This window comes from Centrocercus urophasianus, unplaced genomic scaffold, assembly GCF_019232065.1.
Source record: "Centrocercus urophasianus isolate 14NV4802_14NV808 unplaced genomic scaffold, USGS_Curo_1.0 seq_12, whole genome shotgun sequence".
Lineage (NCBI taxonomy): Eukaryota > Metazoa > Chordata > Aves > Galliformes > Phasianidae > Centrocercus > Centrocercus urophasianus.
The window spans coordinates 52,035,842-52,061,899 of record NW_024884364.1 but is presented as its reverse complement, the minus strand read 5'-3'; the positions used below and the strand labels follow the sequence as shown (position 1 = coordinate 52,061,899).

The 26,058-nt window shown below is 39.1% G+C and overlaps 1 protein-coding gene across 6 annotated transcripts in view; it reads right to left on the bottom strand.

Moving 5' to 3' along the window:
• The window catches only part of LOC122156116 (arylsulfatase D-like), a 36,626-nt gene extending 12,102 nt beyond the window's left edge, over positions 1-24,524 (bottom strand). Inside the window, exons 1-11 of one of the 6 annotated variants that reach the window (XM_042810629.1) lie at positions 23,959-24,099; positions 21,834-21,883; positions 21,457-21,606; positions 20,483-20,604; positions 19,069-19,191; positions 15,158-15,581; positions 14,143-14,279; positions 13,462-13,596; positions 12,679-12,841; positions 12,270-12,391; positions 11,317-11,632 (exon numbers count right to left, since the gene is read on the bottom strand). In XM_042810629.1, coding sequence (XP_042666563.1) covers positions 11,317-11,632; positions 12,270-12,391; positions 12,679-12,841; positions 13,462-13,596; positions 14,143-14,279; positions 15,158-15,581; positions 19,069-19,191; positions 20,483-20,604; positions 21,457-21,606; positions 21,834-21,859 — 1,718 coding nt within the window. In that variant the 5' untranslated portion in view covers positions 21,860-21,883; positions 23,959-24,099. Of the gene's footprint in view, positions 1-2,025; positions 2,155-10,287; positions 11,633-12,269; positions 12,392-12,678; positions 12,842-13,461; positions 13,597-14,142; positions 14,280-15,157; positions 15,582-19,068; positions 19,192-20,482; positions 20,605-21,456; positions 21,607-21,833; positions 21,884-23,958; positions 24,100-24,457 lie in introns of those variants that run through there. The other 5 variants (XM_042810628.1, XM_042810627.1, XM_042810630.1 and 2 more) reach the window with 5 other exon arrangements.
• Positions 24,525-26,058: the final 1,534 nt, after the last annotated feature.

Below are 26,058 nucleotides of genomic sequence, written 5' to 3'. Positions count from 1 at the left end.
CAGGCAAAGAATGACTACAAGTCACAATGCAGTCCCCAAAGTTTAACTGAACCAATAAATTATGAGGCTATTTGCTAATTGGCTGGAAAACAGTCATTGATGTTACCACTTAATTTCAGCTGAAAAGTTCTGAAATGTCATTATTTACTAAAAACATTTACAATCGGAAGTATATTCCCATCAGTTTTTCAGCCTAGTACCTCCCACACAGAAGGTCATAGGACACTATAGAAATTCAGTCTAAACACTTCTGCTAAACGAAGCCAAATCCTACCGAGCCATAAGCAGTAGCAATAGGCCAGCCCAACTCTGTGTGGACGTATTTCACTCCATTAAACATTTTTAATTGTCTGTAAGCATTATCCAGAACTTGCCCTCTTCTGAAAGAGCACATTTCATGTACATATTACACATGACTGCCGTAACACTTTTTTTCTCCAAATTTATCAACCATTAACAGTAGTTTAATTGACTTAGAATGCAATTCATTCAACTTGAAATCTTGGTTTATCAAGTGGTTGGATTAGGTGAACCCGATGGATTTAATGGATTTGTAACAATTCCAATTCCAAACAGGCTTATATATGTTTTTCTAGGCACCTTGTCACACTCCACTTTTCTTTAGCTTTGACTACAGCAAGCTGAAAGCCCAGAACTGTGAGAAAATCAGTCCTTCCTCCCTCACTGCATCTTGGCTCCAGGCAGTTCCTCCAGCCTCTGAATATTTCACATGTTGAATATATTCCAAGATTGAAGTCTATCCTTCATAAAATACAATAGAGAAGAAAAAGGACAAACTGCCACTTCAAAAATATCTGCCCATGACCACAAACACTCACTGATCAAAGTAAATTATATCTCATATACCTTTGCCATCTCCAGACTGGAGGGGCCGCTACCACACACCCTTGCAGCTCAAGAGAGCTGAAAGAAACACCTCCTCCTTAAAGATGTTAGAGGGATTCTACTGCTTAACCGTCAGGTGAGAATAACTGCTTGCTTTCTGCCTTCTGTAATGACATACTACACAACAGGTTAATGACACTCAGAGGTATATCAGAATGTAGAATGTGAACTGCATCATGCATTGTGGCTCTATAAGAGACACATGCCACATGCAATGTGCTGTTCTGCTTTGCCTCGCTTCTTTGCACAGCTTCCAGGCAGCTGGATGCTCAGGAGAGCAGCAGGCAATGGCCTAGGAGCAGACAGAGCAGGGAAACACCTGTACCAGTACTCAATTCTACACTTTTGCTTCACCCCACTTTCATGTCAGACAGCTCTGTGCCAGACTGCCCCTCTGCTGCCATCTCTTGTATGGCAACAGCATAGAATCATACAATTGGTCAAGTTGGAAAAGGCCTTAAAGATCATCAAGTCCAATCACAACCTAACCAAACTACACTAACTCTAACAACCTTCTGCTAAATCATGTCCCTGAGTACCACATTGAAACGGTTTTCAAACACATCCAGGGACGGTGACCCAACAACCTCCCTGGGGAGCCTGTTCCAATGCTTAACAACTGTTTCTATAAAGGATTGTTTCCTGATATCCAACCTAAACCTCCCCTGGCACAACTCGAGGCCAACATGTCATGGGATGTTGGTGGGCAAGTTCAGCCATAGCAGCCATGATGTCAAGGGCCAACATCATAAAAGAGGGGGAATCACTTATGCTTTACCGTTGACAGTGCTTCAGAGTACCTCCTGGCTTTGGGCTGCCCCCTGTAGCACACACACACTGTATTTGCAGCTGAGAGAACATCGACACAGGAAGGCAGAGGACTGGAGGCAGGAAGGGAGGATGCAAACAAACTATAGGGAGCAGCAAAAGGAGCCCCACAGCTGGAGCAGCGTGCATCACACAGAAGCAATCAGGAGGCAAACTGCACTTGTTTTGCCACTGCAAAACCACGGCACCTCTTGAAAGAGCAATAAAGAAAGCAGATAGCCTGCCCCTCAGCCCCAAATCCTCAAAAGCCTAGGAGGCACGAAGGAGGGAAGGAAAACAATTGTTGCTGACCGCTGCACGCTTCTCCAGCCCCACCCACGCTCTTTTTGCCCGTCCAAGCAGTAGCGGATACCGAGTGAAGTCCTTTCGTCCTGTGAGGCCTGGCTGCCCGAGATATACTGGCCTGCTGGGAAAAGAGTATTGGAGCCTGCCAGGGAAGGGGGGAAAAGTCCATCCCAAGGAAAAAACGGAAAACGGGGGCTTTTTTTTTTTTTTTTTTTTTTTAAATATCAGCTCAGCTTTTACTCACTTTGTGCTCACTGCACTGAATTAGTGCAATCTTTTCTCAATTTTTCAAAATGTTGTGTATAGATTGAATATGGATTTTTAAAAATACTTGCTATTTTGACAAGTTAGTTTTTGAGAATATTATCGTAGATATTTTTTTGTTGAATTAACCGGTGTTAGGTAATGTACATTACACATCTGTTTGTTTTTCACCCACAGAAGTGGAGACTGCATTAGTATGCATTTTTGTGCTTTGCTTTTATCTGCAGTGTAAGTCACTGTGTCTTTATAGGCTGTTTTGGCATTTTTGTGACTTTAAATCCCAAGCTAAAGGCATTACAGTAAGGCTGCTTTATTGCTAGTCTTTCAAACCAACCAATTTGGCAGGCTGAGTCACAGCAAAGCCTGCAATACCAAGAAAGAGCATTTTGTGATGGGAGTTGAGTGTCCCAAAAGAGCTAGTGTTTATGGAAACCTTAGGGTTCCCTTAGCTTTTGGAATGAAGACTTATCACCAGTGGAGTCAGTCTCACTTTTGAAATCTAGGCTTAAAACAATTTCCTTCATTCAAACAGAGAAACAAAGTGCCCCAGAAAAACAACAGTATATTTGCAGAGAAATAAACTTCAACTTTCAGTATATGATGCTGCTTCCCTTGAGACGTGAAATGAAGTCCTTTCCATCATTACTGGTTGTGCTGAAATTTCATGAGCTCTCATCATAACCCTGTTCGTGTGTTTTACAAATCAGGACTGAGCAATAGGTGGCAAAGAACAAGACAACAAAACCCACAAGACAGGTGATTGCTTTCCAGATGATTGATATCCAGCCCGTGAGTTGTCCTGAGGCAGTTGTGAATATAGTGAAGCCAATCATCTGATTATAAAGCCAGAGCTTCACTCTGAAAGCTTTCATCAATCACAGAGGTTATCTGACAGCTTTTCACTAAGCTGAAAAGCATTCCATAAAATAACCAAACCCATCATTTGAAAGGCGATGACTGCGGTCACTGTGGATTTCACAGTAAATAAACACCTTAATGGTGGCTTTCTGAAAGTATGCATATTTTTAAATGTTAAGAAACAAAATATAAACTTGAGCTTTTCCACCTAGTCTGTTAGCCCTTAGCATTTGTTTATTTTTCCTCGATAAAATTCTATTGAAATTGAAGGCCACTCTGTAGCATAGGTCACCCACTAGAAAGAGGTATAAATCACAGTCTTGTACTTGAAGAGCCCATGTTACCAATACAATACAGAACAGCTCATGCATGCCTTTTTTGAATTACGAGAGCTTTGAGAAATAGAAAAGACACCCTGTAATAAGCAAAGGCTTACCATTAACGATCTTAATCTTACTGTCTAGAAAGAGATTAGTGATTTCATAGAATTAAGTATCATAAGTAACTAGTTTATAAATAGTTTATCTTAGCAGTGATAAATAAGAAATAAATACCTAATGGATGTGTTGGCTATCTTTCAAATATTTCCTGAGCTTGTAAGAAAGTAAACTCTGTAGCTACGTCAGATGTTTGAGGTTTCTAAGTATTCCAGTCTTCTGCTGAGAGCAGTAGAAGAGAAAAAAAAATAATCCTGTGAACACTGAAGAATACAGATAAGAGAAAAACTCCAAAGCAGTGATAGAATTATTTGTTCTTTATGATAGTAGCAGTTTTCTTAGGGATTACTTTTTTTTTTTTTTTTTTTTTTTTTTTTTTTTTTGTTAGTACATATAAAAATGCATAATTGATTACAAACTCTTATGTTGTGACACCGAATGGGAATTATGAGGCAATGCTGTGACCTTTCCAGCGTTGCGGTACAGGCAGATGTTGTGTGATTTTTTTTCTTATAATCTTATTTTTGATGTTTCCAGATACTATCCTTTATTTCTGATGTTTTGCTTTGCTCTCAAAATGCCATTTAACAGAAGCTTGAGATTGCGCTCAAGTCCAGACATCACAAATGTTAATCCATGGGGTCAGGCAGATTCTGAAAAAGTTGCATCGTTTTCTCCACGTAAAAGCACATTCTTGAAATACTGAAAATTGTATGTGATCTTCAATTGTATGTGCTGAATTCAAGCTGTAGCACTTGAGAAGTGTGTCCTCAGGTCTTCTTCTTTAAGCTTGAAAGATAGCTTTTTCAATGTAACACATGAACGTTGTACAAAAAGGTTTGATTGAACAGAGATCATTAGACCTCCAGTAACTTAAACTGCACATGCAAATGTTGCTTGTTACTACTGTGCTGAAAGTCTTTTGAGCATCGACATTCAGATTTTAGAGTGTTTGTAGGATGTTCTTCAAATCCAGTCCTTAATACTATTTATATAATCTCAAGCTATGACCAGCAGAAATCCAACTAAGTGAATACTGCTCTGGCTAAATAATAAAAATCGATTTTCACAAATCGTTTGAAATAGTTGTGTGTCAATTTGGAGAGGAAAGAAATGTGGACAAACTGACTACTATTTTACAATCTGTCTGTTTCCAATCCTACTGTTGTATGATATGGTGTTCTACAACCATAGTGAGGTGTTTCTCTTCCTGAAGGAGTGAATCTATAAATGGTGCTATTTGATAGTTTTGTAGATTTAATTTGTATTGTCTGAACCGAAGATAGCTTTCCAAAATTCAACTTACGCATGTGTGTTTCTACAAAAATATAGTTGAGTTATAGATGAGTCAATTTATTAGTACAATACTTTTGAGAGCATATGCATATATTTAAATCTTGGGTAAGTAATTATGGCTAGTTCTGATACACATCTTTTGGAAGGAGTTTTAGGAAGGATGACCTATTCTCAATGACTTTCTCTCTGATAGGATTCTTTTTGATTCGTTGCTGCTGCTCAGACAAAATTCATTCAATCTCATCACTACTGAGTATCTCTGTACCTCTCATAAGTATGAAACAATCTTGCTCCTTTAGAATTATGGCAGAAGTACATTCAAGGACAGTGAGATATTAGCAAATAAGGTATTTCAGAGAGCATGCAACAGGACTGCTCTCAAAAAACACTGGCCAGCTGCCTGGCTCCCACTGGCACCCTCAGCATGAGAATGGAGGAAGGACTCCATTTCACTCCTCCAAAAACTTTTAGATCAAAATCATTCTAGTGCCAGGCTTCATAGAGCTTCTAATAGAGACATATATAGTTAGTTGTTTTTCAGAGCTTTCTAAAGATGCCTGTTTGACAGAATAGATTTTCTTGAAAGAAGGAATTTCAGAAAATGATAGAGTTGTCAAACTGACGGCTATTTCACAGGATGAGCAAAATTTGATACACATCTAACAAAAATCCACTACAATCCATCCATTCTGCCCAGAATTCTGCTGGAGGAAATGAATGGCAAGTCTGCTTGGATTTACTCTCTTACCTCAAGGGATAACTGATTAAATATTTCAGAATAGGAATAATCTATTACAGAAAAATTATTTCCACATCTATTCACTTTTTTTTTTTTTTTTTTTTTTTTTTTTTTTAAGGGTGCATATTGGCAGAGGCTGCCACTGACTTCAGCATGTAGGCTTCGCTTGTGTTAGCAAGACAGCCGTTTATCCTCTCTCCCTTCATGACTCACCACTGAGCGTCCTGCAGAAGGAGAGCAGGAGCCCATCATAAGGGATGCTGAGAGATTCCGAGAGGCAGAACATGAGCAAGAGATTCAGTGACTTCGCTGTGATTTCTCAAAAAACTAATCAGATGGAGGGCCTAGCCCAATTCACAAACAATTTCAGAGTGAAATAAATGAGGAAGCAACACAGACCAGGTTGAGGTATACAGTATATCTCTACGTGCAGACTGGTCCCAGTGGTGGAAAAGTTTCTGTCTTGATAGCTGTGAGGCTCCCAGAGAAATGCATCTGTCAAGGCCTAAACATGCAATAGTTTGTAGGGCTTTCACTGACCTGATGTTATTTGGTTAAAGAAAGCATGAGCTGTTTATCCAAGCCATCTTAAATACGCTAAAACTATGAGTTATGCAGTCTAAAGGGCTACAGTAACCATCACAACACAGCACAAAATCTTGCTTAGAGGCATTCTTTATCCTTGGAGGCTATTTAGTCAACCTTTTACTGATTCAAATGTGTTTTGCCTAGAATATAAATCATGTTATTTTTTTCCCTTTCATGTCACTATTTCACTCTGGCAACAGTTTTGTTGACGCGCTTTGCGCAGCTTCAAAGGATCTTTGTTCCTAGGCCCAGTATCCCAGGGCTGCTAACCACAAGCCTAGTGTCAGTAAATGAAACCCTGAGTGATGTAGAAACTGGGAGTAGCAGTATTCACTGGAGCAGTTTCAATCTAATAATAATGTACTGGTTTATAAAAGATATACGATACCCGCCTTTGCCTATCGTGATGTATGGTTTGACTAAGGAAGACCAAATGCTGTGAACATGAGGACCCAAACCTCAAGGTTCCTGAGCATAGCAGAAATGACTTATTTTACATACAGAAAGAGTTTATAAAACTTACCTTGTGAAGAAGTGAAGCAAACATATTTTTTTTCCCTCTCAAATTGGCTCCAACAATTACTACCTGGTTTATTTTCTACTGCAGGGTTGTTGTACTACAAACTCACAGAGACCTTCCACTGATTGCTTGTTTTAAACCATGTGTAAATAATTTCCATATACTCTTAATGATTCAAACCTGTGATTAACTGCTACTTGGCCAAGAAAAGAAGTTAACTGACGACTGAAAATAGAGGTAAAAATTACACATTCTAGGATATTAATCTGCAAGTACAGAAAAATATCTATATATATCATTTCTGTTTACCATCTCCATATGTTCAGGCCAGCATCTTAGTCCAAATGTCACCTGTATTCATTGTTACTTTTCTATTTGAATAACAAAATATATCACCTGCAGCACTGTTGCCTCTGTTCTTCCTCATGATTTTTCCTGTCTCAAGAGGAGATTGCCCCTGAAGGAGGATGCAGTCATTTGCAGTGAGCATGGAGGTGCCTAGATTTAGCCCAGACGGTGTGTTCAGCTCAAAGAGGCACCTGAAGTCCTGTAGAAGGCACTTCATGACCAGTAAAGTGTACTTTTCACAATAATAAATACTAAAATTCCACCCAGTTCTCTTTCAGGTGCTGAAATGACCTCTGGGGAGCTCACCATTACTACTTTGGATATACATATATTATCAGGTTATCTACTGTCTTTGGCTTGAACTTTCATGTTCAAAATGTGCCTCCAGATGAGTTAATCCCTTCTTCAGCCTGAGAATGATGCTTGTCTCATGCCATTCCTTCTGGTGGGACACTGGCAGACAACAGCTGTCTGCTTTCATTAGACAAAAATAACAAACCTTATTTTTTGGAAGACAAAAATTATACTTGCACCAGTAGCATGCATGTAAGGAAGACTGGAATTTGAAAATATATTTAATACCCTAGGGCAGCTGAGATAACTTCTCAAATTAACAAATTAGCAAATCTCATCCCTTACAAAGGTGTATCATAACGTAGAAGTCTATGTCTGAATTACATGTCTAAGCTCTCACTTTAGATGATAGTCCACAGCAATGCAGCTTACCAAATGCAAATCCTTGCCTTCATTGAAGTGCACAGCTCAATAACTTGAATTTATAAACAAGAAGGCAGAATGTGTTGAACTAGAAGGTCTCCAGGGTTGAAAATTTCTTATTTAACTCCTGTAAAATTTTTAGGCTCAAACAGGTCTATGTTAAACATATGCACCTTGTACTCTACATTATGATACATTATCACAGCAAAGCAATTCCAAGTTCATCACAATTCCACATCTGCCTTCATTCCATATATCTTTCCAAATAAATGTTAAATTACCACAGAGTGTGCTTTCCAACATCATACATGCATGAATGTTAGTAAGGAATGGCTGTAGAAAACATATGAAGCATCAAATGACCCTCAAGAAAACAGGCAGTTTTCTGCAGCACTGTGCAGCCTTCTCTGTAAACAGGAAGAAAAGGATGGAAGATCTGTTTGTTTTAAGAATGCCTGTATTGACCATCCTCTGCCTTCAGGCTTCTCTCATAACTGGGTTAGAATTGCCTCTATGGACATAGATAAAATCATAACAGCTACATTTTGTACACATTCTGTGCACTCTAAGTATGTTAGAGCCATAAACTACTGTAATGTAATTTAAAGACTGCCATCTCTGAAATTTCTTCTCCTGCTGCTGCCATTTTTTTTATAGTGTTGTAAATAGCATTTTTGCAGAATTTACAATACTGCCAATGAATGAGAAACCTCTTAAAAAGCTGACAGTTTTAGATCACTTCACAGCTATTCGTTTAAAAATAACTATTTAATGACCTTATTCCCAGAATTACGTATGTAAATAGGTTTCTGTCAACTCACAAGTGGCCAGAGAACAAAGCACTTGTTAAGGAACAATGTGATACTAGAAGAGATTAATGAGCTTCTGCATACGGATCCTTTAAACCCCCTGCTTTGCAAGTAAGAGATACTTAAAGTACTTTAAAAAATCTATGTATTTTTTTCTCAGTGTTCTGTGGATTTGCATGAAAATCAGTTTGGTTGAGCTACTGAGGAATTAACAGGACTGACAAAACAGTTGTGATAAAATTACCCTAATAAACTCATTGACTGCCTGCTCGGATGGGGTCATTGGAGGATCGTCGATGACTAGGAAAACCCTGTTACACCTGCTGCTTCACCCTGTGGGGGTGATATTGATTGTAATTAATTTGCATTTGGTTGCACCTGTGTGCTGTCCTGCTCATTAAAGAGACCTCTGCCTGATGTTGTTGGTAGTGCAGGTTAAACAACATTGAGTACCCAAGAGGTAACACCCAGTACTGTTAAGAGAAAGACTGTTCCAAAGTCCGTAATCCCAGAACAGGTTAAGCCAATGTACACAGGGCCTCTTTGGTGTGTTTCCTACATTCTCCATGATCTGCAGGATCCCTAATGATCGGCGGCCATGAAGTAAGAACAACTTAGAAAGTTTGAATTGTATATTGAGTTATTGGGTGGTTCAGAATCTCCCCGGATAGTTTGCTCTTCACTGAAAAGGTAAGTGAACAGATCTTGATGAGTACTGCTATTAATAACCTTTCTGAAATCATATTTTTATAAATGATTGTGTTCTAAATGAGTTTAATGTTGCTTGTGCCACATTAGCTCGGTTTAATTACTCATGGGCAACAGAACAGTACAAACAAGACCTGAATATGATGAGTCCTGTGATGGTCTGTGAGTCAAAAAGAAAAGCATAGCAGGCACAGCAGAAGAGCCATGCCTGAAACTGCTGGGAAGTACAACATGACTTGTCATGGACTGATTGGCAACATGTGCCAATATTTGCTTATAAAACTCCTAGTAAAGGAGAGTGGGGGCTGGAATGACATTGTTAGGTGGCTGTTTGACAGCATATGAAGGAAGAGGACTGGAGGGGTGATAGTGCTACATGAGATGCCCAGAGGCTGACCTTGAGACTACAGGGAACAAAGCTTTCATTCACCTTGATACTTGTGCTTTCATGGGCAAGCACCAGTGACCAGTGCCAATTCTAGCTCTTGTACCCTCTAGCCCCAAACAGACACCCTACGGTGCTATTAAGTGTTCCTGTCAAAGAAAAAAAAGGGTTTAGTTATATACACAGGTCTTAGACTCACATATTTTTAAAGGTATTAAAAAACCAAGGGTGTAAAATCCTTGGCTTGAAAATAGAAGTGAGTCTTGGAAAAAAAAAAAATAAATAAAAAATAAGAAATGTCCTGCAGTAAATTCTTGTGAAGAAAATGTTTGATATTGAATACGAACTTTAAATCTAACCAAGAAAGAACAAGTGAAATCAAATAAATTCAAATATGAAATAAAGTGCATATTCTTAACCATGGAGTAATTAAGCAAGAATCTGGTATACATGAAATGATGGATTCACTTCATCCCTTGAAGTTTTCACAGTAGGACTGAGCGTTTTTCTCAACGAAGTGAGCAGTGAAGGAGCATCTGGGTGCTCATCTGGGAGCAACAGTCTATGAAATGCATGAGATCACAGTATGCAATACATCATTGCTTTTAAGCTGTAGGACTTTTTATTTGCCTGTAGGTTTCTCAATGGATGAACTGAGAGAAACAAGGGGGCAAATAAAAGCAAAATAAGCTAAACATTTACCAAAGGAGATAAATGAGTCCTAGCCATTTTTAGGGCACCGACATAACTTATGTGACCTGTGCTCAAATGACTTTGTACTTGTGTGACCATCAATACTACTATGCACTTGCTAGTGCTGTTAGTGCTGCTGAGGAAGTTGGTTGCAATAGGGCCTTGGAAAATGAAATTTTTTTCCTTTTTGTATTCTCCATAAAAAGAAACTGACTGCAAGCAGAAGACACCTTTCCTCAGAAAGCAGTGGCAGATCCAGCTTATATGTATCCAAACTTCATGCCTCAACTAAGTAGTGACTTCTGATGAAGAAGCCCCAGGCTAACCAGCTGCCATCATCACTGCTGTTGGAGGGACTAGCTACAAGGAAGGAAGCTACTTTTAGAGGAGATTCTATGAGGAAATATTCTGGAGGTAGGAGGAAAAGTTGTCTGCAAAAATATATTACAGGGATATCTAGCATTGCCATCAACTGTAAAAAAGAAAGGAAACCTTAGTCCCTGAATGACTTACAAACTCCGAAGCAAAAAAAATGAACCAACCACAACTTCTAAATATACATTCTTAAACAACAAAAGATAAGTTGTAATAACATTAGACTTTTACCAGTAATTATACATTTCAGTGTAATTGAATTATTCATTCAGTTGTTAGCATATGCAAGTTAAAACACGCTCTTCAAATCATACTGTTCTCCCTCCCTGAGAATGTCCAGTCTAAAGACACCTTCACCAAATACTGTGCAACTTACTGGAACGATTCTCAAATAAAATCTCCATTAAAAACAAAAACAAAAAACCTAAGCAAACAATCCATTAATAAACACCCCCCAAAGAAAATATTCATGATCTAAAACCTTGGGTAACTTCAGTTATTTCCTTTATAGGTCAGCAAGTTTATCGTCACTTTCTTTATCACACCAACAGAACGGGAACATCCCACAACAGGGCTGCAGCCATGGCTTCCAGATGATGTTATACACAGACAGCTGCTGTGGGACTGCAGTCAGTGTCCTGCGGTGCTCTTCAATGGCTCTCCCAATCCGCTCGATTACAGCGTCAAAGAGGGGCTCGGTGTCAGCTGACAGAGGCTGGGACTCAGAAGGGTCTCGTGAGAGGTCAAACAGCAGTGGAGGGTCATGATGGGTCACGCCTTCTCCAAAACATGGGCAAAATCCTCTGTCGTAACAAGCTCCAGCCCCGAGTGGACGGAAGTTTGGGGTTACATAATGAGCCTTCCAGACAGCTCCACCTGCCAGGAAAGAAAAAAGGCTCAGAATGATATTGATGGTTATTATCACCAAGCATCAGAGGACTGAATGTTTTCCTACGGTTAATTTTTGTGAGATTGGTTTGCACATTGGGTCTACATTAACTACTCGATAGAGTTTTGTAATTTCATTTAAATTGAATGACACAAAATATAAACTAATACTGTAAAATGATTTCTGATTTTTCTAAATTTCTTCAAAATTTTTCAGCAAATATCACTTATGCCTATTTTTGTTATTTTACATAGACAAGAAAAAAAGATTTGGGGTTTTCATGGCTTGTTCCTTGTTAGGGTAGGTCAGACAAAGGACTGAGACAAAGACTTCTGCCTGAGACAAGGAAGGCATGGATTCTCCAGACCTTGCATTCAAATAGATGGATGGGCAAGACCCATCCTGAACTCCAGTATTCTGCTTGGTACTACAGCTTACTACTGCTTATGTCGCATACTTAGAAGCCATGAGCAAATACTTTGTGTCACAAAAGTACAGGCAATGTTCTTTATCATCTTACACATGGAACTATTTGGAAAGTTTGAATTCCTCTCCAAAATGGGTAAACAAGTCTGTCCTACTGTAGACTAAATTGAGATCTTGGGCAATAATAATTGTACTCACTGTCCTTCTGGTGCCATCGCACAGCATGTAAATGAGTGCCACAGTAATGAAACAGGAACTTGTGCTCTGAGTGCTCAACTGTTCCTTGTAGTAAAGGCATCAAATCCCGGCCATCAATTACTCTAACAGAAAAAATGGAGATCATCAGATTGGGGACAGCTGTTCAGTTCTATATTCCCTCTGGACACCTCGGGTTGGAATTGACAGCTCTGAACAAAGAAGATGCTTGTAGACTATAAGCAGATGTTGAATCTCAAATGCAGAGAAGAGGTGACTGAGCTAGAGTGACTTATGTGCCTAGAAAAGGAGCAGGAGTGGAAAAGAAAATGTCAGACCCTTAGAATATATTTCAGAAATAGGTTTTCTATTATCTTGAGAGAAAAGGAGGAATAAGGACACTTGTTTGTACCTGTCCTGAGGTACTACTCCTCCAGCCAAATGAACTACTGTGGGATAAATGTCCATAAGGCTGGTAGGTTCACTGATCACTTTGCCTGCAGGTAACACTCCTGGCCATCTAAATATTCCTGGGACGCGGATTCCTCCTTCCCAGCCTCCCATAGCTTTTCCACCTTTCATTGAAAACAAAACAAAACAAAACAAAAAAAAAAACACCACATTTTCATTAAAATAAATGCTTTATTTAAAATAAAAAGAAATTTTAGATGAATGCTCTGTATTAGCATAAACTCTCTATCTTATCTTCTTGAGTTTTCCTCTTAGAGTTTACCACTAAGCTCCTTCTCATTAGCACCACTGATAACGTATTGATTCAATCACTCCTTAAGTTACCTTCTACTCTCACTCCTTTTTGTTGTTTTATAAGCATGTTGCAACATTAGAACTCAATGTGGATAAAATTTTTAGGTTTAAAGTGATTTCCCAACACTGTTCTCCTTTGCAACCATATGAAATACTTGCTGCAGTTAAAGCAAAGTTTCAGATAGTATCATATTTATGGATGTTAAGCATGTGTAATAACGATTAATTTGTGATCAGTTGCCCCTTAAGGAAGAGCCAGTTCGAAAATCATAGAACTATTTGCACATACTAGAATTGTGTACATTTTTGTATGCATAATTATCAACTCCCAGTGATAAAAACCTGTTAATTCTGAAACATGCAGTCTTACCTAAGCTTTAGTGGTACCCTGAATACTGTAGTAGTTGTTGCTGGGTTGTCACCATCTTACCTCTGTATATTCCATTCCAACCACCCAGCTGCCTTTTGCCTTCTTGTCTCTCCAGCCATCCACCATGATCAGAGGCAAAGTAAACTAGAGTATTTTTTTTCAAACCTTCCCTGTCAATAGCATCTAGAACCTGCCCTGCAAACACAAGAATGCATATATATTTAAAAATTAAAAATATAGTTCACACAATATACCTTTTAGCCTCTGACTTGCAAACATTTATCTATGTACGTATGGCCAATGTTTAAAAGAAAAGTTTTGCAGGATGGAGATTTACATTTGTTATTTCACTGTCTACAAAAGCAAAAAATGGTGATGTGCTGTAAATCTTTTTATAATTAGCATTTTAGAAAAAGAGTGCAAGAATGACAGTTACAGACCAGGAGCCTCTATTGTAAAGGAGAGAATTATGTAAGTAAAACGTTATTCAAGGCTTCAAAAACTTAGATTCTGCATTTGCAGAATGGAAAGGCTCACTTGATCAAAGACTCTAGAAAATAAAAAGCTAACAGTGTAAACCAACAGTGACAGATATTAGGACTTTTTTTCTCCCCGCTGTTAATTCTGTTCCTTGTTCTTCTACTGACAGCTGCATTTTTATTATAAAATGCGTTATTACACTTCATTGTGCACAGCTAGACGTTAAGTAGCTGGAGCCACTTTTATTTGCTGGTGACTTACCCACCATCCAGTCCATCTCCTCTACATTGTCTCCATATAAGCCATGGCTACTCTTCCCAAGAAACTTCTCTGATGTGAGTAGAGGGGTGTGAGAGTGTAAAAATGAAAGAAAGAGGAGGAATGGCTTGTGCTTATTTCTAAAAAACAGAAATCAACACTTGGTTACTAAGAGAAAGGGTCTCAGTACTTACAGAGCTCAGTCATAATGGAAAATGGTATTATGATTTACATACATATTCCAATAGTAAACTCAGAAACGTCTTACACCGATTTGGATCTGTCTGCAAAATACTGTTTTTTTTTGTTTTCTTTTGTTTTTTTTTCCCCATTGAGTCACACATAGAAAAGTTTCATACTGAGGCTCCACTTTCTGCTATTGCAAACTATCACAGTGGTACTGAAGTGAAGAGATTTGTCACCTGCCAGTGACTTCCCACATAAGTCTTCGTGATATAGCTAATTCATCGCTTTTCTTTCCCTTGCTGGCAAACACATTTCTCCTATCATCTGCCATTAAAGAGAACTGGCCCTAACATGGAGCGCAGTTGAACCTTACTACTGACTGGCTGCCAGCCTGTTTTGACCCCATTTAGTAGAACTGGCCCCTCAGACAGTTGTTTACCCATCACATTATGTTTTTGTCTAGCTGCATGTGTGACATTTTGTCCTGAAGGATACTGTGAGAAACAGATACTGTGAGAAACAGCTCTGCTGAAATCCAGAAAGATTACATTAACTGGCTTCCCTTTGTCAACTACATGGGTAGCTTTGTCAAAAGAAAAGAGATTAAGTTGATTAAAAAGGACTTTCCCCTCATGAACCCGTGTTGGCTGTAGCCAATTACTGCACTGTCTTTTGTTTTAGTACTATAGAATCATTATTAGCATATATTACTATTCGTTATTCTATCTTCTGTTAAAGAATATACAGAGACCTCACAGAGGAAAATGCTGTTTAAAAGTTTAAAGACATGCAGAAAACCAGAATAAGTGTTTGTAACAGAAATTCACATTACCTTTCAATAAATGAAATGGCCTCTCTCAAAATAAAAGATGTAGTCCTTTCTGTCACCATTGGCTGCTCAGTGACTTCATGGTTTCTCATTATAATGCAGTTCCAATATCTTACAAATCCATAACTTGAGAACCAGGACACAAAAAAAAGAAGACTAAACAGAGCAAGGCAGGTCACCGTTTTCCAGTGAACAGAAAACAAGCCGGTGAGTTTCCCTAGGGCAGTGGTGAGCGTAGCGAGGGCAATCATCTGAGTATAAAGCCAAACTTTCCTTCTGAAGGCTCTATCCATCTCTGGTTCTTCTGTTGTTTGGCAGTCACTTATTAGCGTAAAAGGCATCCCATAGAAATAATCAAACCCATGGTTCAAAGGGTGATGACAATGGTCATTTCGGTGTTCACAGTTAACACCTAGATGCCACTTCCCTGAAAATACATATTATTAAAAGGTAAAGAAATAATATGTAAAAATGAGCTTTTCTTCATTAAAACATTTCTCAAAAAAATGTTTGTTTTTTTTTTTTTCTTGCTTGTGCAACTTCTTCATCCCACAGATACATACTTAAGTATGCATGGATAAAATGGTGTGTATCTTATAACTGATGAACGTTAACCACTGTAAATTATAAATTTCCACCAGAGTTATTGGTTCTCTGTATACATATTCATGCCTTGATCATGTAGCTATGATCAAATACAAATAAGTCTGCACTATGAAAAGAACTAGATATATGGAAAGAATCAGTTTTTCATAACTCTACAAAATGTATGGCCTTCTTGAAGATGAAATGGTATGAAATGGGAGAAGGGGGACCATTGGAAAGCACATGGAAAAATAACACTGTTCTATTGTCTTTTTACTTTCAAGATGCTATGAAGACTTGCTTCTGGAAAGTTTTTAATAACTTAATGGAAGGATTTCAGCAAGACTCAGTGATGCATGGTGTGCATCAAATAGCATACATCTCAACAGTGGTTTTGTCAGGTAAACCACAGGATCCAGGGCTTACGCTCAAGAGGTCAAGATTCATCATGAAACTGTATATGTTTAAGTCAGTTTGTTGATAATATTATCTCCATATCCTGAATGAGAATATATATATATATATTTTGCTGTTTATTTGTATTTAATCATAAACAGTCAAAGTGTTTTTCTTTTAAAGTCTTCAAACATCAAAAGGAAGACCTCGTGGCATTTTACAATACCATATGTTCTTTTTTTTTATGATCAGATGTTCACTATTATGATGAATAGCACATCAAAATTATGCTTTTCCTTCCTTTTTAAGTTTATGCAATCAGACTGGTTAGGTACTTACACAGAAACACAAGTCGTCTCCTTTGGCTCAAACACTGAGGCTCAAGAATATCTGAATGAAATGACAGGAGTCTTGTGCAGGAGGTGCAGCTTAATTACTTCTTACAACCTCTAATGCAATGGAGTACTTGGATGTCAGATTTATAGATCAAAATGAACCCTCAGAATTTTACTAAAAAAACTAATTTGCAACCAATTCTTATTGTGGATTAAAGAACTATGCACTTACTGAAATACATCATCCTAAACAAAGAAAGAAAGTTATTTTTTTGGATGTTAATATAAAGAAAGGGGAAAGCTATATTCTAGGTGCATGAATTATTTACAGCCAAAATCTATATTCAGTTTACCTCTTAACATATTTAGAACCAGCTGTAAAATGAAACAGGTTTGTAATAAACATGTAGATGTGTTGGTCATAAATACAGGTGCAGCTAAAGTATCCTTGGACTTCAGATGTACTTTGACACCTTAATCTCTAGTTGAGTTTGATAAAGGTTTCTGACATGCTCCAAAAAGCTCAAAACTACAGAAGTTAAATTGTCTAATAAGGATAAATTATTCCTTGAGGGTGTATGTTATACAGCAGTGGCTTTATGACTTACAAGGACTCTACAAAGCATTTCCTGACATCAAACCACAGTTTATCAGTAGGATTTAACTATGCAATTAAACTGATTGTGCTCAGAACAAAGCAATGACAAACCACTCAGCTGCAGCAATTAAGCGGCCATTCAATTGTAATGATATGGACAGATGTTATTTAAGATTTCTTGTTTCATGACTTGAATGTTATTTATTCTTATGGTTTCTTCTGGTAGTTTTTTATTTTGCTTTTATGTCACTATACCACCTAAAAAGTTCATATAATCAGAATCTGTGAATCTAGATAAACTACATGACTAAAAGACACTCTCAGGGAGGTGAATCAACAGGAGGGGAATCAAATCTTTGAAAGGGTAGATAACAGCAGGACAAGGGGAAATGGTTTTAAGTTGGAGGAGGGAAGATTGAGGTTGGATGTCAGGGGGAAGTTCTTTACAGAGAGAGTGGTGAGGTGCTGGAACAGGCTGCCCAGAGAGATTGTGGATGCCCCGTCCCTGGAGGTGTTCAAGGCCAGGTTGGATGGGGCCCTGAACAACCTGGACTAGTATTGAATGTGGAGGTTGGTGGCCCTGCATGTGGCAGGGGGTTGGAGATTCATGATCCTTGAGGTCCCTTCCAACCCTGGCCATTCTGTGATTCTGTGATAGCTGAAATGCCAGGGAAAATGGTGGCCCATTTTGCTAGATACCTCCCAGGTGGGATGCAGCAGTCTCCCCACAGGACAATTCCTTTTCAAAGTGGGGACAAATCTGATTATTTCATTAGTGATTAAACGCTGATGCCAAGCTGAAGAACTTGGCTAATGGGCACAGGCTATTTTACAATATTGCTACAAATCCAACAGAAAGATTTGTTAATATAGAACTTAAAATGTTTAGAAGGCTTTACTTTGTTTGCTGTTGTTCTTTATGTCTCCAATTTATTCTGCTGGATGAATATAAATCCATTGCTGCAAACATTTTTTTTGCAGTAAATTCAGTTGCACAACTGTTGTTTTTTTTTTGTGTGTCAGTCATAGATTTTTGCTATGGGCATTTAGAGGCTTGGATGAAGTAGGGCAAATCATTGAATATTCATCTCCGGAACTTTTGTGTTTCCTCAGTTCTGCAGTACCATGTGACATATCTAAGATAAATAATCATTTGAAACTGCATCGTGAGGAAAAGTTACAACTATATTAAAAAAAGCCTGTAAAATATAAAGTAAAATGGAATTTCTATTAATGCTGAAGGATGTAATGTTTTGTGGGTTTTGCTTAAATACTGGTGAACTACAAAGGCGTGATGTACTTAAAAAGAAGTAATTGCTTTGTTTCTGTTTTTGAAAGACCAAATCCCATGACATTTTGAACTGATTCCGCTGTTTTAAGCAGCAGCTGTTCCCTTCTGTGCAAGTTGCGAGTCTGCTGTTTTCCAAACAAACCATAAATATGCATATTTACATGAAACTCATGCATTTGCTTTCTTGTTAAATAGCACTGGAACAACCTGTAGAATGGCATTCAGTTAATATATTTAACAACATATTTTCCAATATATTTTTTGATGACCTAATGTCAACATGCTTGAAAGCAGGCCAAGAGTAGAGGTCAGACATTTCTTCTTTTATGAGATTCTTTTTGGTCAGAACATGCTATGCTAGGATCAGGAAATACAAATATTACTGCTGAGGTATAGGCATTTGCTAAAGAAACCAATGGGTTTGAGTGAGATTTATGGGTGAAACACAGTGTAAGCCATTAGGTATTAGGAGGAAATTTCTTTCTCAGAGAGTGATGAGGCATTGGCATAATTTGCCCAGAGAAGCTGTGGTGCCCCATCTCTGGAGGTGCTCAAGGGCAGGTTGGATGGGGCCCTGGGCAGCCTAAGCTGGAGGAGGGCAGCCCTGACCATGGCAGGGGTTGTGGCTCGGTGGGCTTTGAGGTCCATTCCCACCAAAGCCATTCTGTAATTCTATGACTGATCCAGTGATTCAGAAGCGTTTCCATACCGATTAGTCCTGTGCTGTAGCCTTGTTGCTGCAGTATTTTGGCAAAAGTGGTCTCATTTGGAGGGAGCCCTCCTGAGCCACCATTCCAAAAAATAACACGGTAATTGTTTATAGCATCCATTCCTACAAAATAATAGTAAAAAAAAACTCAATAAGTATAACTGGTAGTTTTATTAAATGGACTTCCTTGTTTCCTGGTTTCATTGGTATTACAGGGTTAAATATTTGTCCTAATGCTGTTAGCTTGGGGACATGAATCTAGGACAGTGAACAAGGACAAGAAAGAGTTAAATCTCTCCACTGCATGATAGCTATCCTCTGCAGCTCACACTGCACCATTTTAATCTGCACTGGCACAGTTACACAGATGTATTTATATGTTGCAGTAACATCCAGGCTGCAAGCAGTGCACTGGCCTAGTGTGGTGGTGAGGACAGGGAGCACAGGAGGGAGATTTTGGACCTCTGTCACCCTCAAACTCCATCTTGCATATGGCTGCCTGGGAACTCAAAATACTCTGCAGAGTGGCAGAGCTACTACTGTATGGCTGCTGAAACCCACAGAGAAGCTACATGGCACCATGGTCTTCTCCACATCTACAGGTTTACACCCTGTTACTCAACTTTATATACTGACATAACCCTGTCATATGATGTAATGTAAAGTATGAAATGCCATGGAAGCACTGCATGTCTTGGCCTTGCTGTTACAGTGGGAGACAAGGTCTATACAAGCGCATGTGCATTTTCCAGTCTCAGTGCAAGTTATCAGTACAAAAATAGGATTACACATTGGCTTCAAAATGCCTCAGGAATGAAGACAGTGAGGATCATTTGCAATAGGACCAGTAATACAGTCACTGCCAGAAACATACAGAGCTACTTGTTTATCATACTTCTTCAGTTCAAGAAAGCATTTTGATAGAATAGTAGTTTTAAATCAAAAACAGAACTGAGAAAAATAATACAGCTGTCAAACTGTAATTATGTAGGACAGATGCATTCTGATCCACAGATAACAAATCTGTTCTGCAAACAACTTGCTCTGCACCCAGACTAGAGGGAACAAACAGAAATCTACAGAGATCTCTGCAGATCTTTGTAATGACTTATCTGAAGGTAATAAGCAGTACCAATTCCATTCTAGCTGCGCTAGAGCACCAAAAGGCAAACAGAGTTACTAGGTGATGGGGAGCAATCTACTCTGCAGAGCTGGCTTTCCCCCTGCCCCCTCAAGGCTGGTTCATTGTACCCCATAAATACAGATACAACATCAAAGGTATTAGACCTAGCTGGTGAGTCTTCATGTGCCTTCATGTCCACAGCACTCTCATTTCTTTTGTGGTGATCATATAGCACTGTTCCATTCAGCAATAAAGTAATGTTTAAAGGCCACTTGGCTGTGCAAAGCAAACCTGATCGAATGGGATATCTGCCAGTGAGAAACGCTGCTCTGCTGGGGGTGCAAAGTGGAGCTGCAGAGATGTGTTGGGTCAGCTTCACTCCTTCCCTTGCCAGGCGATCAATGTTTGGAGTCCTAAAAGCACAACCAGCATTGTCAGATATCAATCGTAGAGCCTTCAAAGGAATGGGAATGAGGAATAATACACTTACCTGTTTTGGGAATCTTTTTTGTACTTGAATTATTTTATCTTTTTTATTTTATTCAAGATTAGATTTTTTCTCCCCTTCGTTAAAAAGAAAAAAAAGCTGTCTGGATACATTTCAAGACAATTATTCCTTCTTATTTCTTACCATTTCATATGCTACTGAGGTTGTTCGTGAATGGCACCCCACTGCTATTGAAGAAAAGAACTCAAGCCTTGAGGATATCTTACGCTAGAGGCCAAGCCATGCAGAGATGACTGCCAGAAACTGCTGGTTGGTGTTGATCAGGGTGAGATTCTGATAACTTTTCTGGCTTAGCAGGGTAATCACACAAAGTTTGGTGACAAGCTGGTAGAAGGCCAAAAGGCATTAATGTGGCATGATTTCCAAAGAAAAGGCAAACTCTATGTCCTCAAATTTGTAAACAGAAATATTTTCTATTAACATAATTCACATCAGTGATTCGCTTGATGAATGACAAAGCTCTTGAAAGAGGATGCAATATTTCTATCTTCAGATACATGCAAGTGCTTAGCGTTTCTCAGTTTACATATTCCCAGATAAGAACAGCTCTGCATAGCAGAGCTGGCCCTGGGAACGCCCTCTAGGGTGTAAGATACTCCAGGTAGTGTTATTTACATTTACATAGTGACTCCCATAGGAAATCTCCCCATTTCTGCAGTAAATGAATTTGAAGACTGCTGTAATGGCTGGTGATGGGCAGAAGACTGAAGGCTTGCATCAAATATCAGCTCTGTTCATTAATATGCTGTTTCCTTACCTGATAGTATCATTCCCGTAGCAACCTACATCCCCTATACCAAGATCATCAGCCAACAACAGGACAAAGTTTGGCTGAGTGATAATGGAAGGCTGTGTCATTAGTGGCTGCAGAAGCAGACTGAAAATCAGGGCTTTGAGCAGGCATGTCCTGAAACACAGGAGAAGGAAGGAAGCCAATGATCTGACCATTCATCCCTCTAATATTACAGTGGTAAAAGCAAGAACGAACCAATCAAACAAACAGAAAATCAGATTGTGAGTATGCTTTACAGAAAGCCCATTCTTTTATAATACAGTGTTCTGTCATTATTATATAAAGTTAGATGGCTTCAGATTTAATAATAATATTAAAATATTTCATGAACTTTTTCGTACCAATGTGACATTTGTTGCCAAATCATTTCTGCAATTGTAGCGTTCAGATCCTGTAAAACCAAGAGAAAGAGCCTGGTTAAATCTGCATCTTTCTAGTTGTCACTGCCATAAAAATAGATAAAAAAAAAAAACTTAATCAAAGCCCATCAGCATCCATTTACTTGCTTTAGTTTGACTTTGATCAGCTTGTAAATGAAGAAGAGTAAAAGCATTTGTATTATTTTTATTGATAGGATGTCTTCATTTCTTAGAGGAATTTTGCTCTTTTGTGAAGATGTTACACTTAAAATAGCAAAATAATTCTCCTTTATTACACAGCTCAGCTTTTTAAAAAATAGTATTTAGTCAAAAAGAAGTCAAAATCTTTTTGAAATCCCATCTTTTCTATCATTTATTTTTTCTGTAATCACTGCAATAGTAACAACCTGCTGCTTCTTCACATAACGTGCCAAGTTTCCTTTCAGGCTCATGAGATAAATCTTCAGCCATATAATCTCTAGTCATACTCTTTCAATGAAGAACAGAAGACACTACATTTGTGTCCTCTTATTGTATGACTTCAAACTCCAAGCTGAGCTTTTTTCACCTTTGTATGTATCAGATTTTGGGGTTCTGTGCTATTTCTCCCCTCTGTCTACAGCTTTCTGCAAAGGTTCCTATCGGGATTTTTCTTTGACTTTGAGGGCAAGACAAACTGTTTTAAAGTTAGAAAAATGATCCTCTATCCCAGGCTTTTCAATAGAATCCTTTCAATTTTATCTCGTGTCTTGTGGAACCATCCCATGTCCCACTTTTCAAAATTGTGCTGGTTTAACATTTTGTTTCCCAGAAACGATAATATTTAGCATTTTAGTTAGTAATCATGGTTAATACATTTTATTCCTCAGTGTTATAAGCTTCAATGGGAAGATTTACTCCTCTATACTTAGAAAATCATTATTCGGCCATTTACAATACCTCAGTACTGATACAACGTTGCTATCTACAGACACTCAGACTTCTGCACCTTGGCTTTTGTCTTCGCTGCAAGACAGATATTGGGGTATACTGCAGTTTTATATATGCATACTATATGCCTCCAAAAGTCAAAATTAATGGGATGTGGAAATACTCAAATTTAGGTGTAATTTCTTATCTCAACCTGCCTGTGCTTCATAGTTGGATTATCTTGCTTCAAAGCATGGAACTCCAGGCTGGACTTCTTAGAAGCTGGCTGTGAATAGCAGGCAATGTACAGAAAACAGCTTGCTGCACTGCCTGACAGTTACCCCTGCCTGGCCACTGCCTCACTGACGGCAGTGGGAATGCTGCCACAGAAACCTTGGTAGCTCCTGGGGGGTACGAGGGCTTGTTGGAGAAGTTCTCCTAGTTCATTAGCTTTTTGAGAAGTCAGCAGGGGCCCTGCTGTGGGCAGCCAGCTTCTCTCAGGCCTGGCTTTGAGTGCTTTGGAGAACCAACACATTGAGGGGCCTCCATGGCCAAGATGCCACAAGCAGCTGCTCTCACCTGAACTGAACACAGCTGGAAGCAAAGTTCTCCTGTCTCATTAGTTAGCACCTCCAGGAGTAGTATCTCTTTCTTCATCCATTTTAATAATCCTGAGGAGAAACAGCTTGCAAATCTTCTATAGTTTACTGTTTTCCTTTACTGACTGAACTTGTAAAATCTCTTTACTTCTCTATCAAAATTCTCACAAGATAAACATTTACATTTTCAGCTACACCAAGATTCACATTTCCCAACAGCAGCAGCCAGTTGTGACATCAGCTTGGCAGCGCTCCTTGAAGGCTCTCACAAGTTATATTCCATTCAGTTTGGTCCTTCTCAGTCTGTGAAAATTTCTTCTAAAATTTCCTAATTTATAGACTTCATTTAGGTAAAACAAAACAAAACAAACACAAAACCAAAAAACAACAAAACAGGCACATTCAGGATAAATATTCTGCAGCTAACCGCTCTCACTTTGAACACAGACATGAATGAGAACAATGCTGTTGTTAAGGGAAATGCCTTCTGAACACTTCCTTGAGATATTTTTATCTACAGCAGCAAGAAACTTTTCCAAATGCCCATTAAAATGTTCCTGTGCATTTCCAGAGACAGCAACGGAATATGAATACGGTACCTGGCAGTATCAGGTTAGGCTCAATGCAGGCAGCTGAGGCACTGGACTGTGATCTTTCAGCCGACTTAAAACCATTCCAAACTTTTCAGCATGACCACTGCTACAGCAGTGCAGCTTCCCGCATCTGTTCTGAAGGCAGTCCTTAAATCTGCCCTGGCTGCTCATGCGCACTTCCCCCCAAGAAAAGCCGTGCTCTACCACACTTGGACGGGCTGACTTGTGCTGGGGTCCCTCAAGCTGTGTGTTCCTGCTGCCATCTGCACAATGGCAACATTCATGCAGGCAACAGGGTTGGGCTGGCATGCTGGAGGTGCAGCTGAATGGCTGCTTGCCCAGCCACTGGTTTCTCTCGGGAAGCATACAATCTCCTTCAGGTCTGACATGCTCCAATAAAGATGCAGTAACAGCTCCTAATAAACCTCTCCTCACTTCCACTCAGAAAAACAAAACAAAACAAAACAAAACAAAACAAAACAAAACAGAAAAGTGCTGTACTTACAAAGCAGTATTTCTTTGCCTGTGGAAATTGAGCACAAATCTTCACTTCATAGCAGCCCTGAGTGCCTGCAGCAATGACAGTATCACCTCTGCATTTGCAGTAGGATGCAGACTTAGGGTGTGGTGAGGAGGTGGAAGGAAGAGACCTGAATTTACTTATCCAGAAAATGAGTCATTTGGCTGGACATGTGAATGCTGCCTGGTTTCTTGTCAGTGCTCAAAGGAATGGTTTAGCTACATACAAGCTAGTGCGTTCTTTCTTGATTTTCTTGTTTGAGCCCTGTCAGACCAAGTGTTTTGGAAAAGATGCTATCAAACAGCTATCTTGCAGTGCCTGCAGAGAATTTCCTGTGCTTTCATATGTTAAAAGAGAAGGGACGTTTTTAGATTAGGATTTGGAGGTGCACCAATGGCAGTGCTCAGGTTGGTTTATTCATGGAGCACCTGCATGGCTGGTGTTAGCAATGTCAGCAGTGTATATTATTCCTCTCCCATTTTCTCCTGAACCCAAACTTCTGTGCTGGGATGGTTACAGTTCTGGGCACACACACACAGGAGACGTGATGTGCTTGGTATCCCTTTTCTTCTGTTCTCAGTGCCTGCTCCTTATCCCCAACCTTCACTATAGTCACCCAATCTGTACATCTCTATTTCCTATTCCCATTCATGTTAGTATTTCAAGATTCATTAACATGCAAAGGATTCCTTGTTGTCGGATGCCCTCTGCTGCTGCATGTTGTCTGAAAAAATGCACGTTTGGAGGTACTGTGTCTTTCTGTTCAGGATGCCATCAGTCCCAGTGCTGACTGGAGCAGGCTCTCATGCTTCTTATTATTTTATTGCTTCTTTTATTGCTTCTTATGTTTTTTCCATGACTTCTTACAAATTATATAGTATTTGTAATGGAGAACCACACTCTATAACTGCTATGTTATTTACTAAATTTACAGTGTAGCAGAAAATCGAGTTCATGTCTGCAGTGACATGGCAGGAATGTACCTCCTATCTCCTTGTTTTATCTAGGGCCTTCAAACCCAGAAAAAGCTGAATCAGAATACCACGGCAAGAAGCACTGCTTGAAATCTGCCTACTGGAAACTGACTCCTGGGCACAGCCATAGTGTGAGGAAGATATAGAAAGAAGAGCAGACCTTGTGGTTTAAGCACACCCCTCTTATAACAGCAACTTGTATTTATTTTGGTGTATGATCTTGGAAGGGGAGAAAGATGAAAGCCACATACAGAGGGCTTCTTCCCAAGGCCTAGGGCTCTAAGCTAAGCTAATGCTGTTTCCAAACACTGTGCTACCTAGCTCTGCCTATTTTCTGTGGAGAAATCTTCAGAAAGTCTGTATTTATTCTGAACTGGGAATGAATGTGGAAGTCTTGCACACTCTTGTCTTTTACCCTCATTTCCTTTAGAATGGGTGCTGGAGGAAGTAGCACTTACTGGCCTTTGAAATACTTAAAACATCTGAGAATCAGAAACCCCAGACTGGTAGCAGTTTTGTATAGTACGATGATTAAGAAGCTCCCTCTAGTGACTAATATATTTTTGAAATCTTGTTGCATTTCAAACAATATTCGATTCATTCTCTGCCTTT